The 21174-nt window shown below is 44.2% G+C and overlaps 1 protein-coding gene across 1 annotated transcript in view; it reads right to left on the bottom strand.

Annotated features, from left to right (window-relative positions):
• rragd (ras-related GTP binding D) overlaps positions 1-21174 on the bottom strand; it is a 42540-nt gene that overhangs the window by 14139 nt on the left and 7227 nt on the right. The window contains exons 4-5 of the mRNA XM_056590316.1: positions 13591-13705; positions 11820-11962 (exon numbers count right to left, since the gene is read on the bottom strand). Of these exons, the coding sequence (XP_056446291.1) occupies positions 11820-11962; positions 13591-13705 (258 nt within the window). The remainder of the gene's footprint in view (positions 1-11819; positions 11963-13590; positions 13706-21174) is intronic.

Genomic DNA, 21174 nt, shown 5'->3' with positions numbered 1-21174 from the left:
TTCACATTGACTACTGGTTGTGTTTCATATCGACATTCTATACACACGCTTGCACACACCCACACTAACACACACACACACACACACACACTGACTATGTAGTTCCTCTAATGGCTTTGTTTTAACTGGTTGGACTAAAACATAGAATTAAAAGGGAAGGTCGATTTCATTCTCAGAATGCAAAGCGCACAAACACACACACACACACACACACACACACACGCACACACACACACACACACAGTTAGGGTAAATATTTGTCCAAGGAAGAACGTTCATTTTATAGCGGCTCAGAAAGAAATGCCCATTTTGCCAATTTTTTTCTTAATTTGCCATCGCAATTCCACAATTGCTAATTAATAACACACTCCATCAATACAAATAGAAGGATTTACTGCAGTATTTGCATCAGTGTATGCACCTTTACTTGTAAATGAAGTCCATTCTGAATTCCTTCAGTGAGGAGGTACTGGCTGCCTCACCTCTTGCTTTTACCGTGCGGTGAGGCAGCCAGTACCTCTGCCGCACCTCACAGTTCACCGCTCCAATTGAACATGAAACAAGCTAATTCAGCGATTTTGGTAATAATGAAATTTAAATGATTGAAATCGTACATAACTTGTACTTATAGTAAAGATAAGTATACAAAAAATATTATATATAATATAAAATAAATATATTTTTTTTTTCTTTCACGACAGGTGAGCCTCACTCGTCCACACGTCCCTGCCAGAAGGCTCATGTAAAACGCAGAAAGTGCTTCGGCGACGAGAGCGAAAGCGCCACCACTGCCAGCAGCTTGGGGAGCGAGAGCGAGGAGGACAGCACCACCGACGTCAAGAGCGACGAGGAGAGTAGCGACGGGAAAGGCTATTTGCGCGGTGCGCTTCTCAATGTCAGGTCCATGTCCAAACACATTGATGAGGTACTAGAAATCATCGAAAACAACAAATTAGACTTCCTTTGCACCACGGAGACCTGGCTAAACCCTTCAAATTACAATACGGTGCTCTCGGCCGCTAGTCCCTCTACCTTTAAGTTCGTCCATGAGGCCGGACAGGATAACAACAGGAAGCCCGGCGGCGACGTGGTGGGCACAGTATATGGCGGCGAGGCCATCCAATACAAGGATGAAAACAAGGAAAAAGAACATGAAAAAATATGTTTTAGCCCAACTTTCAAACCAGTGTTTGATATTGTGGCCATGGTCCTGGAAAACGACAAGTGGGAAGTTCACGTCGTCCTGGTCAACTTGTACATTTCTCCCAAAAAAATAAAGGCACATTTTGGTGAGTTTGTACACCACTTCGAAGTGCTGCTGGACATTTTGAAAGAGGAGGGGTATGACCACGTCATCATCACAGGTGATTTCAATATCCACATGGACAACCCAGATGATCCCTCGGCCCAAACGTTTTATGACCTGTTGGATAGATTAGGTCTGAATCAACATATCCATGGGGGAACAAGTTATCCAGGGGGACACACACTGGACCTGGTCATCACCTGGAATGTGGCTATTCGCAATGTGCAAAAAATAGATGTCAAAGAACTCTCGGATCATCGTCTTATTTTATTCGAAGCCAGACTGGAGTCACCAGACAGAGACGAAAAAACTAAATTAAACATGAATATAAAAAATAATAGATGAAGGCCCGATTGCAGGCAGATCAATATTGAGCATATATATTCTCCATGCTTTGAATGTATCCAATTCTGACAGTAAGCGGTTTGAATCCACCGCTTTTATAGATTATTATTAGTCATTATTTAAGGATCTGGTAAGGATGCCCACTGGGCGCCTTCCTTGGGAGGTGTTTCAGGCACGTCCAATTGGGGAGGAGACCTCGGGGAAGACCCAGGACTAGGTGGAGAGATTATATCTCAACACTGGCCTGGGAACGCCTCGGGATCCCCCCGTCAGAGCTGGTCAATGTGGCCCGGGAAAGGGAAGTCTGGGGCCCCCTGCTTGAGCTGCTCCCTCCGCGACCCGACCCCGGATAAGCGGATGAAAATGAGAGATGAGAGTCATCATTTTTAACCAAATGCCAAATATTCCAATGAAATCATAGATGCATCGTTTTTTTTCAGAATATATATTTTCTTATGTTCTGCACTCAATGTTAATTAAATCTGAAGATATAGTTTAGGGCTACGATCAAACACATTTTCTTAGACTTGAAAATTGGAATTTATGTAAGGAAGTTGGATGTGACACCGTTTAGGGTTCCAAGGACCATAGTATTGTGGCTTTTTAATAAATAATCCACACTGATATTTATATATACAATTTGAACTTAGTGTGAATAACATAACCAAGAAGAGAACTAACCGTGAATAGCATTATCGGGAAGAACGCGTGTTTGAAAGCCACAGCAGTGGCCCACATGGTGACATGCAAACGAAAGGAAGTGGCTTACTGTGCGTTCACTACAAAGCTAATATTTTTGCGACGCAGCGTTAGTTTGCTCGCAAGAGTAGTCTAACTTTACTTTCGTGAGTGATTTCTGCAAGTTTGATCACGCAAATAAACTCGCGTGTGGAGGAGGGGCTTCTTGTGAACGCCAAAGTTTCTTTCCGGCAATTTATTCTCAACCATGGCCACGATAACCTAGCCTGGTTCTACCAGACTCTCGTACTTCACTTCATTTCATTTAATTTGTACAGAGAGTCTGGACCTAATCAATTGACAAACGTTAACTCACTTGAAGGCGGGTGTCTGTTGAAGTTTAAAATGATTGGATCTGCCGATCACAGCTTTTGGCCGCATTTTACACGATTTATAGAAAACTCTGGCGGGAGCTCCGGCGCGAGTCGGGGCAAGTGCCCCTGACTGCAGCCCGCAGATCGAGGAGCTAAATGTGGGCGGGCTTAAACGTTTAACTCCGCCCACATTTAAGGAAAATTCCGCGCAGTATCATACGTTCTCCCGCTTTCGAGCGGAGGAGCTAAATGTGGGCGGGTCTAAACGTTTAACCCATGGTTTTATCCTCTCAGGCGCCATCTGGTAGACACATATACACACATATTATTTTGTACACTCGTACACAATTATATTAGCTAAGTCAAATAAACCAAAGACAGAAGCGGGAGAACGTATTTCCGTCTGGTCCATGATACTGCGCGGAATTTTCCTTAAATGTGGGCTGGCTTAAACGTTTAAGCCCGCCCACATTTAGCTCCTCCGCTGAGGTGGGTCTGTCTGCGTCCTGCAAGACGGAGGCGTAACTTGTAGTAGGAGGTGTAACATGTAGTCGGAGGAGGCGTAACTTGCACTAGGAGGCGTAACATGTAGTCGGAGGCGTAACTTGTAGTCGGAGGCGTGTCTAGTACTTTTCTAAATCGCGGAAGTGATCTGTATGTAGCAGTGGTGCGCGGGTACATAAATGACCGCAACTCGGACCTAAAATATTAGGCCTTAAATTGACTTACCGTCATGAATATCGGAAGACCCGACTTCAATGAAGATCTCGTGTGAACCGTGATTTACAACGCATTTTGTTTACCGCGATTTAGAAAAGAACAAGTTACGCCTCCTACTACTACAAGTTACGCCTCCGTCTTGCAGGACGCAGACAGATACTATTGCCTCCGCTCGAAAGCGGGAGAACGTATGATACTGAGCGGAACTTTCCTTAAATGTGGGCGGAGTTAAACGTTTAAGCGCGCCCACATTTAGCTCCTCCTCGATCTGCGAGCTGCAGTCAGGGGTTACTCAGTTGGGGAGCTCCGGCAGGAGTCCGAGAGCTCCGACTGGAGCTCTCGGACTCCTGCCGGAGCTCCTGCCGGGTTGGTTCCGGATCCAACGTCTGGGTTTCCGTTCACTCTAGACTTCAGGGAGTAAACGCCAGAGCTTAATTGGAGCCGGAACACGCCAGAACTGTTCCGGCAACTCCGACGTTGGGTCCGGCACCTTTTTTATGGATCCGGTTCTCCCTGTGTCACTATGAAATATTTATCGCTTGAATGAAAAAAATGTATTACTGTTTGTGTATTGCTCAAGTTCATTCAATGCTGTTCCTTGAAAAATGGTAAAAACATGCTAATTTTTCACAATTGCTTTTGTGGATGTTAGTTAAATACTAACATAACTACATTTTGTACCATGTCTGCTTTATTTTCTTCATATTCTTATCTTAACATTTACTCTTACCATTCACAGCTTATCAAATACCCTACATTTTACTGCCTTTTATAAAGATATCAAATTAATATTGAGCTGGATTGAATTTAGCCTATTGGTCCGGCCCTCCACAACAGTCCCTGTTTCTCATGTGGCCCTTTAATTGCCCACCCCTGATTTAGAATAACCATAAATCCAGATTGAAAGTCTGATATCATCATTCATATATATATTTTTACCTTCTTATCCTACAATTAATTTAGTTTATGTCCTAAAATGTTTGCATACATTTTATAAATAATTCAAAATGAATTGCATGCTATGTTGTTAATGTAATGCTAATGCATTGTAATCCATGCTAATGTAATTATCAGAAATGTCATATTTGTGTAACTTTGTACTTTGTTTTGTTTGGTGACAGAGAGGCGTTCAAGCCCAGTGCTTTTCATACCACGCCACTCACACTATAATAGCTCTTTAATAAGCATGGAACACAAAACTTCATACTCAAGCCTCTAATTAATGTTGCTATCCCAGCTGTTTTGGCATGATATAGATTGCAGCCCTCTGTTCAGCAATCTCTGCCAATATGGTACACACACACACACACACACAACCTTCTAATCGGGCTATGGAGGCTGGACAGTTTGTGCACACAAACAAACACATCGGAATTCAAACAACGGCAGCACCACACAGGTGTAGCATCAGATGCCTCTGAAAGAACGGGGCCGAGAAGATCTATATGTTTGCAAAACTAATTAAACGAGTGATGAAGATTGACTCAAGGTGTTTCGTGTTGGCACAGCTCTATAGAGCTGCATAGAGCTAGAACCTGGGCTGAACAAAAAATATATACCGTACTAATGGCAGACATTCAGGTAGGCACTGCCAATACTATTTGGCAGCGAGGCTGGTTTAAAATTGCACTCATCTATAAGTTCCTTAAAGGATGTGTGTGGGGCTGGAATATTGACTCACTTAATGTGTTGTGTGACCTAGTTTAGACTGAGGTGGTAGCCGGCGGCCTAGTGCCCAACAGGACTTACACTAAGTCTGTCGTAACTTGGCACTCCAAGGTCGACCTAATAGTGACCCCGGCTGTACTGTCTATGCTAAAACGTTCTTCTCTGTGCGACCGAGTGAGAGTCCTACGGGAGCAGGCATAAAGACTAAATCTGGGCCATTTCTCTAGTCACAATACAGCCACACAATGGCGCGTGTCATCCATCATATTTACAAGCAGGGGATTCAGACGGGAGAGAGTCCTAGAGACAGAAGTTATCCACTGGAAATATAGAACAATGAGGCGCTGACGTTTCAATTTTGTAAAATAAGTTGAAACGTCTGTCTGAGACGTTTCAACTTATTCAAGAGCTGTGACAGGACCACAGTCTGTGTTGGACAACAAAGCGGCACCATCAGCCGCGTAAGAGCTTCTAATTGCATTTTGTTTTCAGGTATAGCACGATACATGTTTGGATCCCAATGTCCATCCCGTTGCACTTTCTCTTCCCCTGATCCTCCATAATGTTGCTGCCAATTAATAACTATCAGCTACAAATGAGCAAGACAGTGGGAGATTGTGAACAGTGTGTCCTAGCAACGCACGCTGATATGCAATAGCCATAGTGCGTGCCTGCGTGGACATTCACATGAATGTGCATCCCCAAGACAGGGCGTAGTGAAGACTAGGCACAGGTTTGATTGATGAAAGCAACTCAAAGTCCATTCTAAAGACTGGTTAACAAATACAGACTTCGCAGTCAGGACCAGGCTTAGTAAAGACCAGTTGGGCAACCCGCTTCAGGGTATTTCAGTCTCTCAGTAGGGCACACACACAGGCGCCCTTTAAAATGACTAATTTAACACTAACATTCATCTAAGTGACAGTCAAAAACATATAAAGTCAAGAGGTGTGTATTGGGAAATTACTAATTATTTCCATCATCTCCATGCAAGAGCATACTGTATTGTAAACTGCCTTCAGGACAGAAAGACCAGAACCCATAACAAACTGAATAACATCTAAATACAAACTATCTCTATTAAAAACGGATCTAGATTTGGTGAACAGTGAATCTCAGAGAGACTTTTTTTTCCAGCTGCAAAGCATATTCATCCACGGTCCACAAGGAGGTAGAATATGAATGAGGGGCTCATTCCTCAAAGAAGACTTGTTTATGTCAAGCACTATGACGTCTTTACTTTGGAGCCCCGCACCTGTTCCACTTACCAATAACTATAAACACACGTATGAGTGCTACAGTAGGCGAGTGGTTGGTTGAATATGCGCTTGACAACCACTTTGGTGACCTGCTTTAACACCACCTGCTTTACCGTCAATAGACAATATCATGAAAATATAACATTTGAATCAAGAAAAATAATTCTGAATAGTTTCTGAAGTAGTTAATCTCTTCCAATGATATCCACTGGGCAGCAAGGTTGACTTTCAAAGGATGTTAACTACTTGAATACAATCTTTTGATTCTACCTTTCCTTCATATTCATCCATCTTGAAATAAATCGCCATCATTTCAGTTTATGTCATATTTCTTGTAAATCCAGGGCACAAAATAAAAAGAAGAAGCCTAATTAAATCGAATTTAGGTCTTTGAGACTCTAAAAAGACCCCTAGCATGAATAGAGTCAGTCAGTTTAAAATCCTAAAAACTCAAATTAGCATTTCATTGCCATGAAAATGTGGCCCGTTGCACTCAACATGATAGTAGGATGTTGCTCATGTAATGTATTTATTTACTCTGTGGTGTGAGGGGGCATGGCCTGGCATGGGCTACAGAGAGGGGGCATGGCCTGGCCTGGGCTATAGACAGGGGGCGTGGCCTAGCATGGGCTACAGACAGGGGGAGTGGCCTGACATGGGATACAGACAGGGGGTGTGGCCTGGCATGGGCTACAGACAGGGGGCGTGGCCTGACATGGGCTACAGATAGGTGGCGTAGTGTGGCGGCGGCCAAAGACAGAGGGATCGCTCGATCGGGGAAACATACGCTGGGGGAGGTGAGCATAATGACAAAGCAGGACATAAACACTGATCTCTCCCTTACAGTGAGGTTATTATGATGTTTTGTATTTGGAGTTGGGCACTCTGTTTCCCCATCCAAAAGTGCAATCTAATATTTGATCAACTGCTGTTTAGTATAACTGCTGCAAACTACTGCAAATAGTACTAGCAGAGCAAAAACTTGCCAACCCCTCCATTCTGGAAAAAGGGTAGGAGAAAAACTCCAAACTGTAATATTCTGACTCTGATATTAAGTTTTCATTTTTCCACCTGTCCCCCAGAGATGCCCTTAGACTTTTCCCCTCACTTCACAGATCCTGCCGCTCCCGTCTGCAATCACCTCATTCACCTAACCGGAGTGATCCTGTCAATCACCCAACCTGCACCTCATCCCCTGATCAGTCTCTGTGGGAGTGTGTGTGGATGACGGTTGGGTGAAGCAGCCTCACCTGGCAGAGTCTGATTGTACTCTGGGGCTGGGTGAGCCTGCACACCTGTTGCACATTGAGTAATCAGTGTGCCCAGGTTAAACCAGCCGTCTCCACACGCACTTGGGACATCTCCTGGATGGTAGCGGAGCACCCTTGCCATCAAACCTTGGCAATAAACCAGATTTTGAGTCCTTGGTCTGGAGGAGCCCAAAATAAGTCCCCTAGGTGGAGTTCAGCATGGACGTTTGCTACAGTCTCTCTCCCCATATTAACCAGTTCACTTCCTTTGTTCCCTTGTCGGGTTTGTTATATATTTTTTGTTATCTAGTTGTTCGTCTTTTCTATGCCAGTTCATGGAACTGAGATTGAGTTTTCTTTATTAAAGCCTTTTTGTCACATTCCTAGAGTTTCTGCATTTGGATCCTGTCCCTTTAGTTTCTACTGGCCATAACACAATCAGGACATTATCAGTGTGACACACAGACACACTGAATTAAACACGTATATGCTCTCAATCTCTTCACTCTTGGCCCAATAAACTCCTCAGATCAAACACCGCACCCCATTCAGGGCCATCTCAATGCACCAATTTGACATAACATTTCATTCATTCAATTTTCCTCCCCTTTAGATACAAGAGCATAAAATAAATTGAAACCAACGTGTTTCATTTCTTCATCCATCTTCCCTTTTAGTCTATTCCACTCTTTTTGTTGTCGTCAAGGCAACAGGATATCTGTCATCACTTAGACAGCAAGGAGAGTCGGCCATACCATTTCCGTGGGTGTGTGCGTGCATGCGCGCGTTCCATATTTTTTTAAAATCGTGATTTAATACACTCCCTGTCCCTCCCTAAAGGAAAAGAATAATAAAAGACGAATAAAGAGGACAAAAGTTGTCTGAATAGATGAAGACAATGAGGTGTCTGTGAGGCTTCCTATGGAACACATCGTGTCGAGCAGCGTGCGCTACAAGGCTGGGACTCGTGGTACTCAAGCGACACAGGAATTCAAGAGGTTTACTTTAATGGGCTACCTTCACTTTTAACTTTTTGCCAGCACTTTTCAAATAAGTGCATACGGGCGCTTTTTCTCTTCTCATTTGTTACACACACACACATGGCTACACATCTTCTCAGAAAAAGTTGCCGCACAATCTCGTTCTGCACATTGTACAGACAAAAAGCTAACAAAAAAACTGTAAAAACAATGCTGCCTTTTAATTGGGTGAGGGTTTGCGTCTTCTGGGCATTTGCAGAGGTCACACAATATGGGGGGTGGGGGTTTGTCTACTGACCCAGCCAACTGGACCTAGAGGGCAGATTAGGAACCCAATTACATCCTCAGCTGGGGTGAACTTGGACTGAGAACATTGTCTGTGTGCGTGTGTGTGTGTGTGTGTGTGTGTGTGTGTGTGTGTGTGTGTGGGGGGGGGGGGGGGGGGGGGGGAGATTGTGGATCAGTGCAAGTTTACTCAAGGCTTACATTTACCCTCAACTCATGCATTCGGTACGCATCTTCGAGCTCTCCTCATTCTGCTCATGTTCCAGAAGAAAGGAGTCTCACAAATACTCACCCCCCAACCCCCCACCCACCAATCCATCCCAGCCGACGGGGCGGGGTGGAAGTCGCCGCCTAATCTCCGATCCCTTTTCTCTGGTGTTTTGTATGGAAGACTGATCAATTCCCTTAGCCTCAGCCATGATTATACTGCATGTGCCCTCTGTTGATCAACATGGCACATTTTATTAGTAATATATATCTATAGATCTTAAATATAAGAAAATAAATAGTTATTATGGTCGGTTCCACGATCAATGGAAGATAGGATCATGTGGTAATCTGTATCGTTAAAGGCATTTTCATTTCAGTGGGACAAGGCAGACTCAACCTTTAGTGCAGAACACTCTCAATTGATGTTATGGTTATGCTTACATTAGTACAGGGCTTTGATAAAAACTCAATTCTGATTGGTTAATTATGGTATTCTGCGGTCTGTTATTTGGACGCAGTTCTGATCATAGTCTCTGTTGTTGGACACACAACAGTTGTGGTAAATTATTGATATCTCCAGCCGTGTAATAAGATAATGCGTCAGGGTCCTGCATGTAGGGGTTATTTTTTCCAAATAATGAGAGGCTTGTATACACTGTCCCTGACATGTGGTACAACATCAACCAACAGCCAACACCCACTGTACACAGAGTCGGCAGACCTCCTCCTAGGTTTACATTTACGCTTTCATCCAAAGCAACCATTCATTCACACATTCACACACCGACGGCGGGGTCGACCATGCAAGGCGACAGCCAGCTCGTCAGGGGCTTTCAGGGTAAGGTGTCTTGCTGAGGGTCAACTTGATACTCAGCTAGGAGGTTGCGGGGATCTAACTAGCAACCTTCCGGTTATCAGTCACCCAACCTGCACCTCATCTACCTCCTGAGCTACTGTGGCCCCTATATGTTTACTATTATTTATTTTAAATTTTGATCCCAACATTGATGTGGAACATCAGCCAGCGCACGTCTGCATGTAAAAGAGATGCTACGGCAAAACAGGATTGGCCTTTACTCATCTTCCTCAGTCTTTCTTGACCGATTTAGACATTACGAAACGATAAACGCACAGCAGGTAGTGAACTCTGTGGTCTGAAGTCCCAGATCGGCCTGGTGACCTTCACGTCTTCCTGGGCCAATAGCTGGAGTCTACTGCACTGAAGGAGGTGGGGAGCATCTATTTGCCTTATGACAGGGAATAGAAAGATAGAGAAAACGAAATGCAACGCTTCAAAGGGAATGTGAACAAAAACACGAAAATGAAATCCTAAAATAACAGCAGTGTTCTCCTTCAAAGGCAGAATCCTTAAGGGCAAAGGCGGCACCGGGCACAATCTAGGTTGAACATGTACCTACAATAATAAAATGTAATACAGACGATAAATATCAATATTTGGAGAAGAGAGAAAAGTCCCTTTCAAAATGACCTTGTAAAAGGACACAAACAAACACAACTACACGATATCAGCCAATCAGAGGACAACATGTGGGATACCCAGAGGCGCACGCACGCACGCACGCACGCACGCACGCACGCACGCACGCACGCACGCACGCACGCACGCACGCACGCACACACGCGATTGGGAAGCAGGATTGTGAAGCAAGCGTCAGAATATTTTGGTCTGTATGTACCCATCCCATGCAGTGTTGTCCACGTTTAAAATGTAATTTTTCAAATCAACAACAAGTGTAGCAGGCTCCCTCAATGCCAACTGAGTGAGCCTGCTTACCTGTATCTGTCCGCTACCCTAATTAGCATAGGCTAATCTTATAATAGTCCATCGAGCCAGATTGAGTCTGCTATCACAACCACTTTAGCAAGTGTGTGTGTTTGACTCTTAGCCAACAGGTTTTGGGTTTGAACCCCTAGTTGCCATTGACCAGGATGCCTAACCTGATCATCCCTGACATCACTGTATACAGCAGTAAATATCACTGTAAGTCACTAAGCATAAGAGCTAAATGACTAAATGAAGAGTTGACAGGGGGAGTGATGTACCTTGTAGAGCAGATCTTAAACAATGTCCTCAAGACATGGATGTGTGTTCTTTGACAATTAGGATTTGATCGCTCCTTCCCCATTCATGATCTAATGAATGTGCATTCACGGCTGTCAGACCAGCGCTGAAGACGGGTGACAGTTTGGGGCTTTGCTTGTGATCTGACAGCTCCTTGTCTTTCATACTTCAATTTGTCCAATTATGCCATTACGCCGAAAAAGGCCTACATCATTTCCAAAAATAAAGTTGCAAGGGGGAACATTAACACGTAAATAGGTTGTCGGGAGACGGAAAGATTCATGGATTTGCACATGCAGAATGGAATGCACGCCCGACCCCCCACTGTAACGCCCCGAGGGCAAATGAACATTGGGGAACAAAGCTGTAAGTCAGTGTTGACAGCTGCTCCACCGTGCAGCTCCAGACCGCCCTGTGCTGCCGTGGTGCAGACAAATTCACGCTAAATGAAGACCACACTGCGCTCCAGACGAGTGGGGTTCAGAAGAAAATGTTGACCACCGACACACACACACACCCACACACACACACACACACACACATATATAAACATAAACACACACAAGCCCATACACAAAAACACAGACCTACACACACACACACATAAACATAAATACACACGCACATACCCACAAACACACGCACCCGCACAAAGACTCACCCGTAGATGCAGGAGATGTCGATGACCACGTCGATCATGTCGCAGCACAGCTCGTAGGTCTGCATGTCCACCGGGGAGCTGTCTGTGGCGATGTAGATCTTGCTGACAACGTCGAACAGGAAGGCCTTCTCGATGCCAGAATTCTGACCACCAAACATAGCCCCAAGTCAAGATTTTTCAGGACCCCGTGACCATCCGAAGGGGGAGGGGGAATAACTAAAACAAGCCGTCCTAGTCTGAATCGTCCATGTGTATTGTGGGTATTTACCTGTTGGTTCCCCCCTTATTTGAATACAATTCTAATGGCCCCAGGTGAACACAACAAACTATAGGTCATTATGTGGTCCTGGGTGGACCTCTTGTACAAACATTTGTCGCAGAGGTGTAACAGTAGGAACGGAAACAGGTGTAGCTCATTAGCTTAATTGTGGGTCTGCAGGCATGCCAGGGGCCATAATTAATGTCATGGGATACGGCCGTGTTTACCTAACGATTACACCCCTGTTATAAATGCCTAGCCAGTTTTGTGAGCTATCTGTCCGTTTGTGACAAGATTGCGTCACAGTGATTTTAGCAAGTAAAGCAAGTTGTCTGCTTTTCACCCGTGCAGTTTTTCATTTTTTTACGTGGCTATTGACAAGTAAAATCTGCGATTTGGGAAAACCTGTCTCTTCAACATTTGAGTACAAACTGAATTATTACTAGATCGGTTATATTGTTTAATTGCTGTTCCTTAGAGTTTTCCCAGTTCTACCAGTTGCCAGATGCTTTCACAAAATTCCCTCAGATATAATCATGCCAAAATATGTTAATTTTGAAGCAATAAATATTGCATCGCAGCAACAATTATTTTGTGTAGATTACATAGCTAAAACACAGCACTGTTATGTTTGAACTATACTGTTGTGAATATTTAATTTAATTTGTTTTACGGCTATGCAAATCTTGGAAAACAACTTGAAACACAACGTGACATAAATAATTACAGTTGTAGTATGTTAAGGTACATATCCTTTATCATCTAAATAAGGGATTGAGCAACTATTTAATAATTGTAGAAATGACTAAATGACTAAATGATCAGAACAAGAACACCGCAGAACATTTTAGAAAACTTTGTTCATTGTTCAATCCAGGCCCATCATCCAATAATCTTGAAAGCTAAGCACGTGCCCCTTCCCTTTCTTACTTGATGATGGCTTTGTGAAATGGTTTGCTCGAATGATTTCTTACTTAATCCGCTATTGAATTATCACTGAACAAAGGTCAGCCCCTTTTCAGAGGCATCATCGTAGAACAAACACAGGTGTCGCTCTTAACACAAATTATTCGGTCTGCTTTTTTTACGGACCAGGGCACTGGAGAGACATAGGCCCAATCCCATTTCTACCCCTTGCCCCTTCCCCTTATCCCTCCCCTTGTTTAGAGGGGGGAAGGGGGAAGGGTAAGGGGGAGGGGTAAGGGGTAGAAATGGGATTGGGCCTAGCCTCACTAGGTTAGTCTCCTAACCTAGTGCCCTGGTCCAATAAAGGAGCAGACCCATAGCTCATGTTACGTGGGAGTGTGAGGAGCTGCGGACTGCGGACGTGCAACAGTGCCTGGTGAGTCTGACCCTGCAACTCTTGTACATCACTGCCACCACCTGGCCACCCTGCAGTACACCCCATCACGGCCACCCCATCTACCGCTCACTATTATCCTTTTTGAATAAAACTGCTTAGATAAAGCCGTCAATCTCCCCAGATATATATAGATAAGATATCATACTTACAGATATGAAGATGTTGAGTAGGTTCTCCAGTGTGGGCAGCTGTGGGATAAGCTTCTGCACCACTTTGCTGAAAGCTTCAAATATGGAGTGGTCATAGATGCTGGTCAGATAAAAGCTGTGTGGTGGCAAAACAGATGAGATGTGAGTGAGGATAAGTCGGATGACTGAAAATGACAGACATGATGCTTTTTGCTGCGCGTGCGTGTGTGTGTGTGTATGTGTATGTGTATGTGTGTGTGTGTGTGTGTGTGTGTGTGTGTGTGTGTGTGTGTGTGTGTGTGTGCAGGACTTAAGTACTGCATTTTATCTAAATGAATGTTGTGTATTATGTAAATCATTCATAGGGATGGTTTTACAAATGGCGTGCCGTGTTTGCATGCATGTACACACAGTTAATCCGTGACATGTTGGTGTGTGCGTGTGATGTTTGAGATAGGAGGGGGTTTTCTATCAATGACACTGGATCAAAATGTCTCTTGTAAATGCATTTGAATCTGCCTCCCTGCATGATGCCGACTCAGATCCCCATGTTGGTGTCTAAACCCCCCGCTCCTCTCCTTGTAGTGCTGCGTTCTGCTCCCCCCCCGTCATTAATCTCTAAACACATCAGTAGTCACCACCAGGTCTGCAAGACACCTCTACCAGGTGGAGGTGAATGGGAAGAAATATACCGTTAAATGGATTGCATACCTTGAGTGAAAAAATGAGATAAAGCAGGATAAAGATAAAAAATAAAACAGTGGGCGAGGCCTTAGCTTATTTTCCTCACGCTCTCTCTCGCTAGTGGTGAAGAGATAGTAAGAGGTCAAAGAGTTCAAATGTTTCTGGAAAACATGATGTAGTTATCGTGTTTTTATATAATCAATAAAACAATGTAAAAGGAACAGGAATCAACAGAATCTGCAGGCAAGATTTGCGTAGGATGATACATCCAAGTGGAATACGGATGATATGATGGTTTATGATTATCATCAATACTGAAATGATATCGTTAAAGTCACAATCTGTAACATTAAACGCCTCCCAGTGAGTAGGCGGAAGAATTTCAAAATAAAAAAAACCTCAATAACCATGACTGTTCACTCCTACTGTCTTGCTTACTCCCTGTGCAGCAGTGAGGTGTGAACTAGCGTAGCTCGGCTGGCGGGGCAGTGTGGTGGGAGGGGCTTTGGGAGTGCATTTCTTTATTTATAGAATATATCGGTTAGGATGTGATTTAATTTATAACATCATTGAAGTTACTATTCTTCAACTTTTACTACATATACGTCCAGGTTATTTTAAGCTTGAAGCTAGTTGAAATGTAACACATTGCGAAATGTAATAAATGCAGAAAGAGATTTCATCCACCGGAGTAATGACAACTGTTTGTAGTCCCTTCTCCAGTTTTAGTCAGGCAGATAGGTGCATCCATACATAAGAATTGTGGGTTTATACGTACAAGCATGAAATTTGGCACAGTCATATATAATAGTCCATATATAATAATAATTCCAGATATGGAGCCACCGCGAAAACGTCCTATGGTAGCCATGGCGGCCATTTTATAAAATGGCAGTTTTGACCGCAAATATGTTTTACCAGACGACACAAATGCTTCATTATGTTCTTATGAAATTACTCTAGATACACATATAGTGCCATAATTTCAATCACCAAATGATCACAACTTCAGGGCTTAAGTTTATTTTTTCAAAATGGGGGGATTCCCCCCTTAAGAGCTCCACATAGGGGGAATTTTTAAAGTTTAGGGGGGATACTTGGGAGCTTGCGAGTCTTACATTTGGCCCCCAACACTCATTTAAGGGATTCTCATCATTAAATTCCTTATACAAATGTCCTCATGTGCTATTATTTTAACAGTAGTGTACTGCACTCGGTCTTCTGCTTTATCTTTACTCAGTTGAAAAATGAAGAACAGAAGAAGTCAAACACTTTGTTTTCAATGAATTCATTAACTTTTAATCCTTTTACATTTTTGCATTAGCCTACTGAAAGCTCATGGAAATAATTGCCAAGAACAGCACATGGGTCGTGTTCAACTTTTGAGAGGGAGAGAGCGAGAAGGAACAAGCGTGAAGGGGTTCTGTGTGCCTACGCACGCGCAAAGGCGCGCGCACTAGCGCGCCTTTGTGTTTGTCGCCACTAGATCAAAGATTGTACAAAGGACAGATGCACCACCGAAATCGGAAGATGGTTTGTCAAGTGAAGTCAATAGACCCGAATTCATACACGCCGTCACGTTCTTATACATTTATCAGACAACAAGGTGAAATTTGTGCGGGATTGATATACTGGCCTGAGTTGCGGGATATGAAAAATATATATTATATATACCGGTATATATAATATCCGCCATCCCGCGCTGAAATGTAAGCCCTGATCAGTTACTTAACAACAAATATTTTCCAAATAAGGCTTTAGGTAGAAGTGTCTGTTCCTCAGCTTTCCTTGGTGTTTTGACATACGCGCACTGTCAAGCTCGCGCAGCTGTGTGTGGGATGGGCGTGGGGGACGCTTTGCCATGGCAACGGGGGAAAAAAACGTTCAAACGCCAAACCAGCTGCGAGGATTCCCACCTGTGTAGGTATTATTAATTATTATTATTATTATTATTATTATTATTATTATTATTATAGCAGCTAGTGAAGTACATTTCCCTAGGTAAAATAATTCTGGGCGGATATTGAAACTATGACGGCCGAAATTAGACTATACGTCGTCAATGTGTGGGAAATATAAATTCTGATCCTATTTCAGATGGTTGAAGTTCATGTGCGTTGCTTTGGGTTAATTCGACCTAAATAGAATAATGAATTAGCTATGGGCATCTGATGGTTCGACATGGTTCCATCAGGATGTTTGTGACATAAAATAACACAGATTATCATTTGTATTTTCAGGTAGTTGTAGAGGTGGTGGTTAGTTGCTTGTAGGTGTTGGGAATGGAGACATGTCCAACAGTTATCAGCTAGTGGATCCACTGCAACCTGGACCATCAAAGGCGCCGGTACAGACGGATTGGAACAAGTGTGTTTTGTGCCAAACAATCACACCAGAACGTTTGCAGTGCCCAACAGAATCAAAACGGCACGATGTTGGAGTTGGTTATTCTACCATTGCCTCCAGAATCAGACGTTTCAATGATCTTCACGAATTACCGATGCCACTAGAATTAGGACGCCTTGATGACGGAAATGGCATTGAAGCTACGTTTCATGAGAACAATGCCAGGTGGCACAAATCCTGCCATACAAAATTCAATAATACAAAATTACAACGAGCAGAAAAAAGGAAATGCACACAGGATTGCGACTCTGATGCTAATACATCCAAGAAATACACTCGTCAAGTCGCTCATCATGAAGTGCCAGCATCGGATGTCTGTTTTTTATGCGAAGATGCGTCGACTTCCGAACCAATCCGTGAGGCATCAACTTTTGGTCTAGACTCCCGCGTACGAAGATGTGCATTAGAGCTGCAGGATGAGAGGCTACTTGCAAAATTGAGTGCTGGGGACATGGTCGCACAAGATGCTAAATATCATCCAAGGTGTCTTGTTTCACTTTACAACAAAGCTACATCGTTACAAGATAAACAGAAGATAGACACAACTGATAAAGTCAACCATGGGATTGCACTAGCCGAGTTGCTGTCATTTATAGATGAAACAAGAATGGATGAAGAGCATGCCCCTGTCTTTAAACTTGCAGATCTCGTCAAACTTTATTCTAATCGTCTAGACCAACTTGGAGTGGAGCAGCATGTCCGACCACATAGCACAGAGTTAAAAAATCGCATCCTGGCCCAATTCCCAGACCTTATGGCTCATAAGGAAGGGCGTGACTACTTGCATTTGATAAAGATGTAGGACCTGCCCTCCGTAAAGTCTGCAAAGAAGACTACGATGACGAAGCCATATGTCTTGCAAGGGCAGCGAAGATAGTACGGAGAGATATGTTCCAAACTGAAGCTACATTCACAGGTTCATTTAATGAGGACTGCCAAGTAAAATCAGTACCTCAGTCACTGTTGTCCTTGGTGGCCATGATCCTCGATGGCCCCAACATCAAGTCTCAATCAGGTGAAGGTGTACCCCAAGCAACTCTCAGCACAGCCCAGTTGTTGCAGTACAATAGCTCCATCCGTCGCAGAGCGGGTAGTACTACTGTGCGTCACCACAAAGACAGAGAAACCCCATTGCCCATCTACGTGGGACTCGCAGTCCATGCAAGGACTCGGAAACGTGATCTCATTGAGATGCTGTTTGACCTCGGACTGTCCATCTCCTATGACCGGGTGATGACAATCTCCACATCCATGGGAAACAGAGTGTGTGAGCAGTATCACCGAGATCAGGTAGTGTGTCCACCCAATCTACGGAATGGCTTATTCACAACGGCAGCGGTTGATAATATCGACCACAATCCGAGCTCCACAACGTCGACAGATTCCTTTCACGGTACTGGGATATCACTATTCCAGCACCCCAGTCAGCATAATAATGGGACAGACCGCAGGGAACACAGCGTCCTTGAACAGCCATCAACTACCACTACACTGTCAGAGCTCCCAGAGTCCTACACCTGTGTTCGTCCGCTGGTGTTACCTCGGAAGGATCCTCCACTCCCAAAGGCTGATGGTCCATTGAAGAGTGATGGGCAGGAGATCATCCAGGCATTGCACCAAGAGTATGGGTCCGTACCTTTAATACTTTAAGATGATACCATGTCTAAGAACCTGATGCAATAACATTATTGTTGTACCATGAGTAAATGTTTGATTGTTTTCTGACAATTTAAATGTACTTGATTAACTTATAGGTGGCTGGATACTGTGAAACAGAGGTATCTAGAAATTCCACAAAGTGACAGTAACTTATCATGGGCAGCCTACCATGCCAGTAAGGAGTCAGGACAAGATACTCTGCCGGCGATCACAGCACTACTTCCCCTCTTTCCGGACGACTCCAAGTCCGTTCGTATGATACGGCACTCCATGGATGTGATTAAACAAGCTGTGATGGAAGTCAACCCAGGACAGACACCAGTGATCACTGTGGATCAACCTCTCTACACCATCTCCAAACAGATACAGTGGACTTGGCCATCAACATACGGGGAAGATCATTTCGTCATCATCTTGGGAGGGCTGCATATAGAGATGGCTGGACTAAAAGTGATCGGAGACTGGCTGGAAGATGCTGGCTGGGTGGAAGCCTTGGTTCAGGCCAGAGTTGCTTCTCCTGGAACTGCAAATTTATTTCTGAAGGCATCTCATGTTACAAGAACCAGACATGCGCATCAAGTGACAGCAAGCAGCTTATATATCCTACTAACAAAGTCTTATGCTCATTACACAGAGTCTCTGGAGTCTGAAAGCCAACCTGAATCCTTTGATGACTGGTGTGGTCAACGAATTCGAGATGTGCCACAGTTCCAATTCTGGCACATCACTCTTCAACTGGAACTCCTCCTCTTAACGTTTGTCAAGTCACTGAGGACAGCAAACTTCCCCCTTTACATTGACAGCCTCACACAGCTTGCACCATGGTTTTTCAGCATGGACCACACCAACTATGCACGATGGGTGCCGGTCCACATACGAGACATGATGAGTCTTAGCAAGTCACACCCAGAAATTGCTACTGAATTCACCAATGGCAAATTCACAGTTCACAAGACAAAACGAGCGTTCTCATCCATGGCCATTGACCAGGCTCATGAGCAAAATAATGCTGCTGTGAAGAGTGACGGTGGTGCTGTTGGACTCACTCAAACTCCAAATGCTCTTAGAAGATGGATGGTGGCTGGGCCGGAACTGGTCAGAATGACTACCGAGTTTGAAGCATCCATGGAGGGAAGGAAAATACGGATGGATCAAGACACACGCCACCATGAACAAACAAAGAGTTCACAGGTAATCTTTACTCAACAAGTCAAACGACTGGTTGAAGTAATAGAAGAAATGGGAAACCCCTTCCTAGAAGAGAGTACAGACTTAATGCGACTGGACACAAGAGACATTGCTGACCCAAATGTTGTTTCTACTGTTCAACAGGCTGAGGAGATAGGTAAGAAACAGTACAAGACCTTCGTAGCCGACCGTCTACAGGAGCGAACGGTACCTCTTACTGAGCCAATAAAGAAGAATAAACTGCCATTGTTTAGTCGATCGTCTCCAAGAGAGAAATCCAAGACAAGTTTGCAAGTTACTTCGCTAAAGAGTGACTGCTCTTTATTCTCAAGACTCTACATTGCGTCTCAAACAAGAGATGGTGATCTGGAAGAATTTTTCCGCCATGAAAACCAAGCATGTCCCCCGTCAATATCTCAGCTTGGGAAGTTACGACTGGGAACCAAATCAGATCTATTGGTGTGTCTAGAGAGTTGCGCAGAGGTCAGAGGTGATGGTCCAAAACCAGATACTGACGTCACTATCCTTGACGGGGCAGTGTTGGTCAACTTTCTGAAACCAGTTGCTGCCAAAACCTTTGATGATTATGCACTGAAAGTATTCTTGCCATACATACAAGGACACTTGCAAAGAGCCTGTCGTGTGGATATAGTCTGGGACCAGTACTGTAATAACAGCCTGAAATCTCAAGCCAGGGACAAACGTGGGAAAGGCATTCGAAGGAGAGTTGACGGATCCACTGTTATACCCGGTAATTGGCAGCAGTTCCTGAGAATTGATGCAAACAAAACAGAACTGTTTGCCTTCTTGACAAAACACATCACACATCTTGTATCAGATAAGCAGATAGTCACCACGAATGGTTCAGATGTGACGTGCATTCCCGCACGGGACACCAGTCATCTTGCCCCATGTGACCATGAGGAGGCTGATACACGAATGATGCTACATCTCGCGGATGCAGTCCGTGATGGATTTCAGAAAATTCTTCTGCGTACGGTGGACACAGATGTTGTGGTATTGGCTATGGCAGCAACAACCAAACTCAAAATCAAGGAGCTTTGGGTGGCCTTTGGGACAGGGAAGCACTTCAGGTATATACCAGCACATGAAATTGCAGCATTCCTTGGACCAGATAAGTCACAGGCCCTCCCGATGTTCCATGCATACACAGGGTGTGACACAGTGTCGTCGTTTAATACACGGGGAAAGAAGATAGCCTGGGATACCTGGAAAGCATTTGACGAATTGACGCCAGCCTTAGTTGATCTGTCCACGGGGACAGCAGACATCTCTGATGACATTGTGGCAGTACTTGAACGGTTAACCATTCTTCTCTACGATCGCACCAGCAATCTCCTCAACATAGACGAAGCTCGACAGGCACTCTTCACAAAGAAAGGACGAGCCATGGAAGCTATTCCCCCTACCAGAGGAGTCCTGGTCCAACAAATCAAGAGGGCTGTTTTCACGGGTGGGCACTGCTGGGGAAACATGCTCAAGGTTGTTATGGATCTGCCCTCACCTGGGGATTGGGGATGGATCGATCCCCAAAACTGGAAACCCCTGTGGTCCACGCTTCCTGAAGCCAGCACTTCATCAAGGCAACTGATTTGTTGTAACTGCAAAAAGGGTTGCAAGGGACGATGCAAGTGCCAACAAGCTGGT

The sequence above is a fragment of the Gadus chalcogrammus genome, chromosome 5, assembly GCF_026213295.1.
Source record: "Gadus chalcogrammus isolate NIFS_2021 chromosome 5, NIFS_Gcha_1.0, whole genome shotgun sequence".
In the NCBI taxonomy this organism is placed as follows: Eukaryota; Metazoa; Chordata; class Actinopteri; order Gadiformes; family Gadidae; genus Gadus; species Gadus chalcogrammus.
The sequence above is the reverse complement of the archived record's forward strand: the minus strand, read 5'-3'. Positions and strand labels throughout refer to the sequence as shown.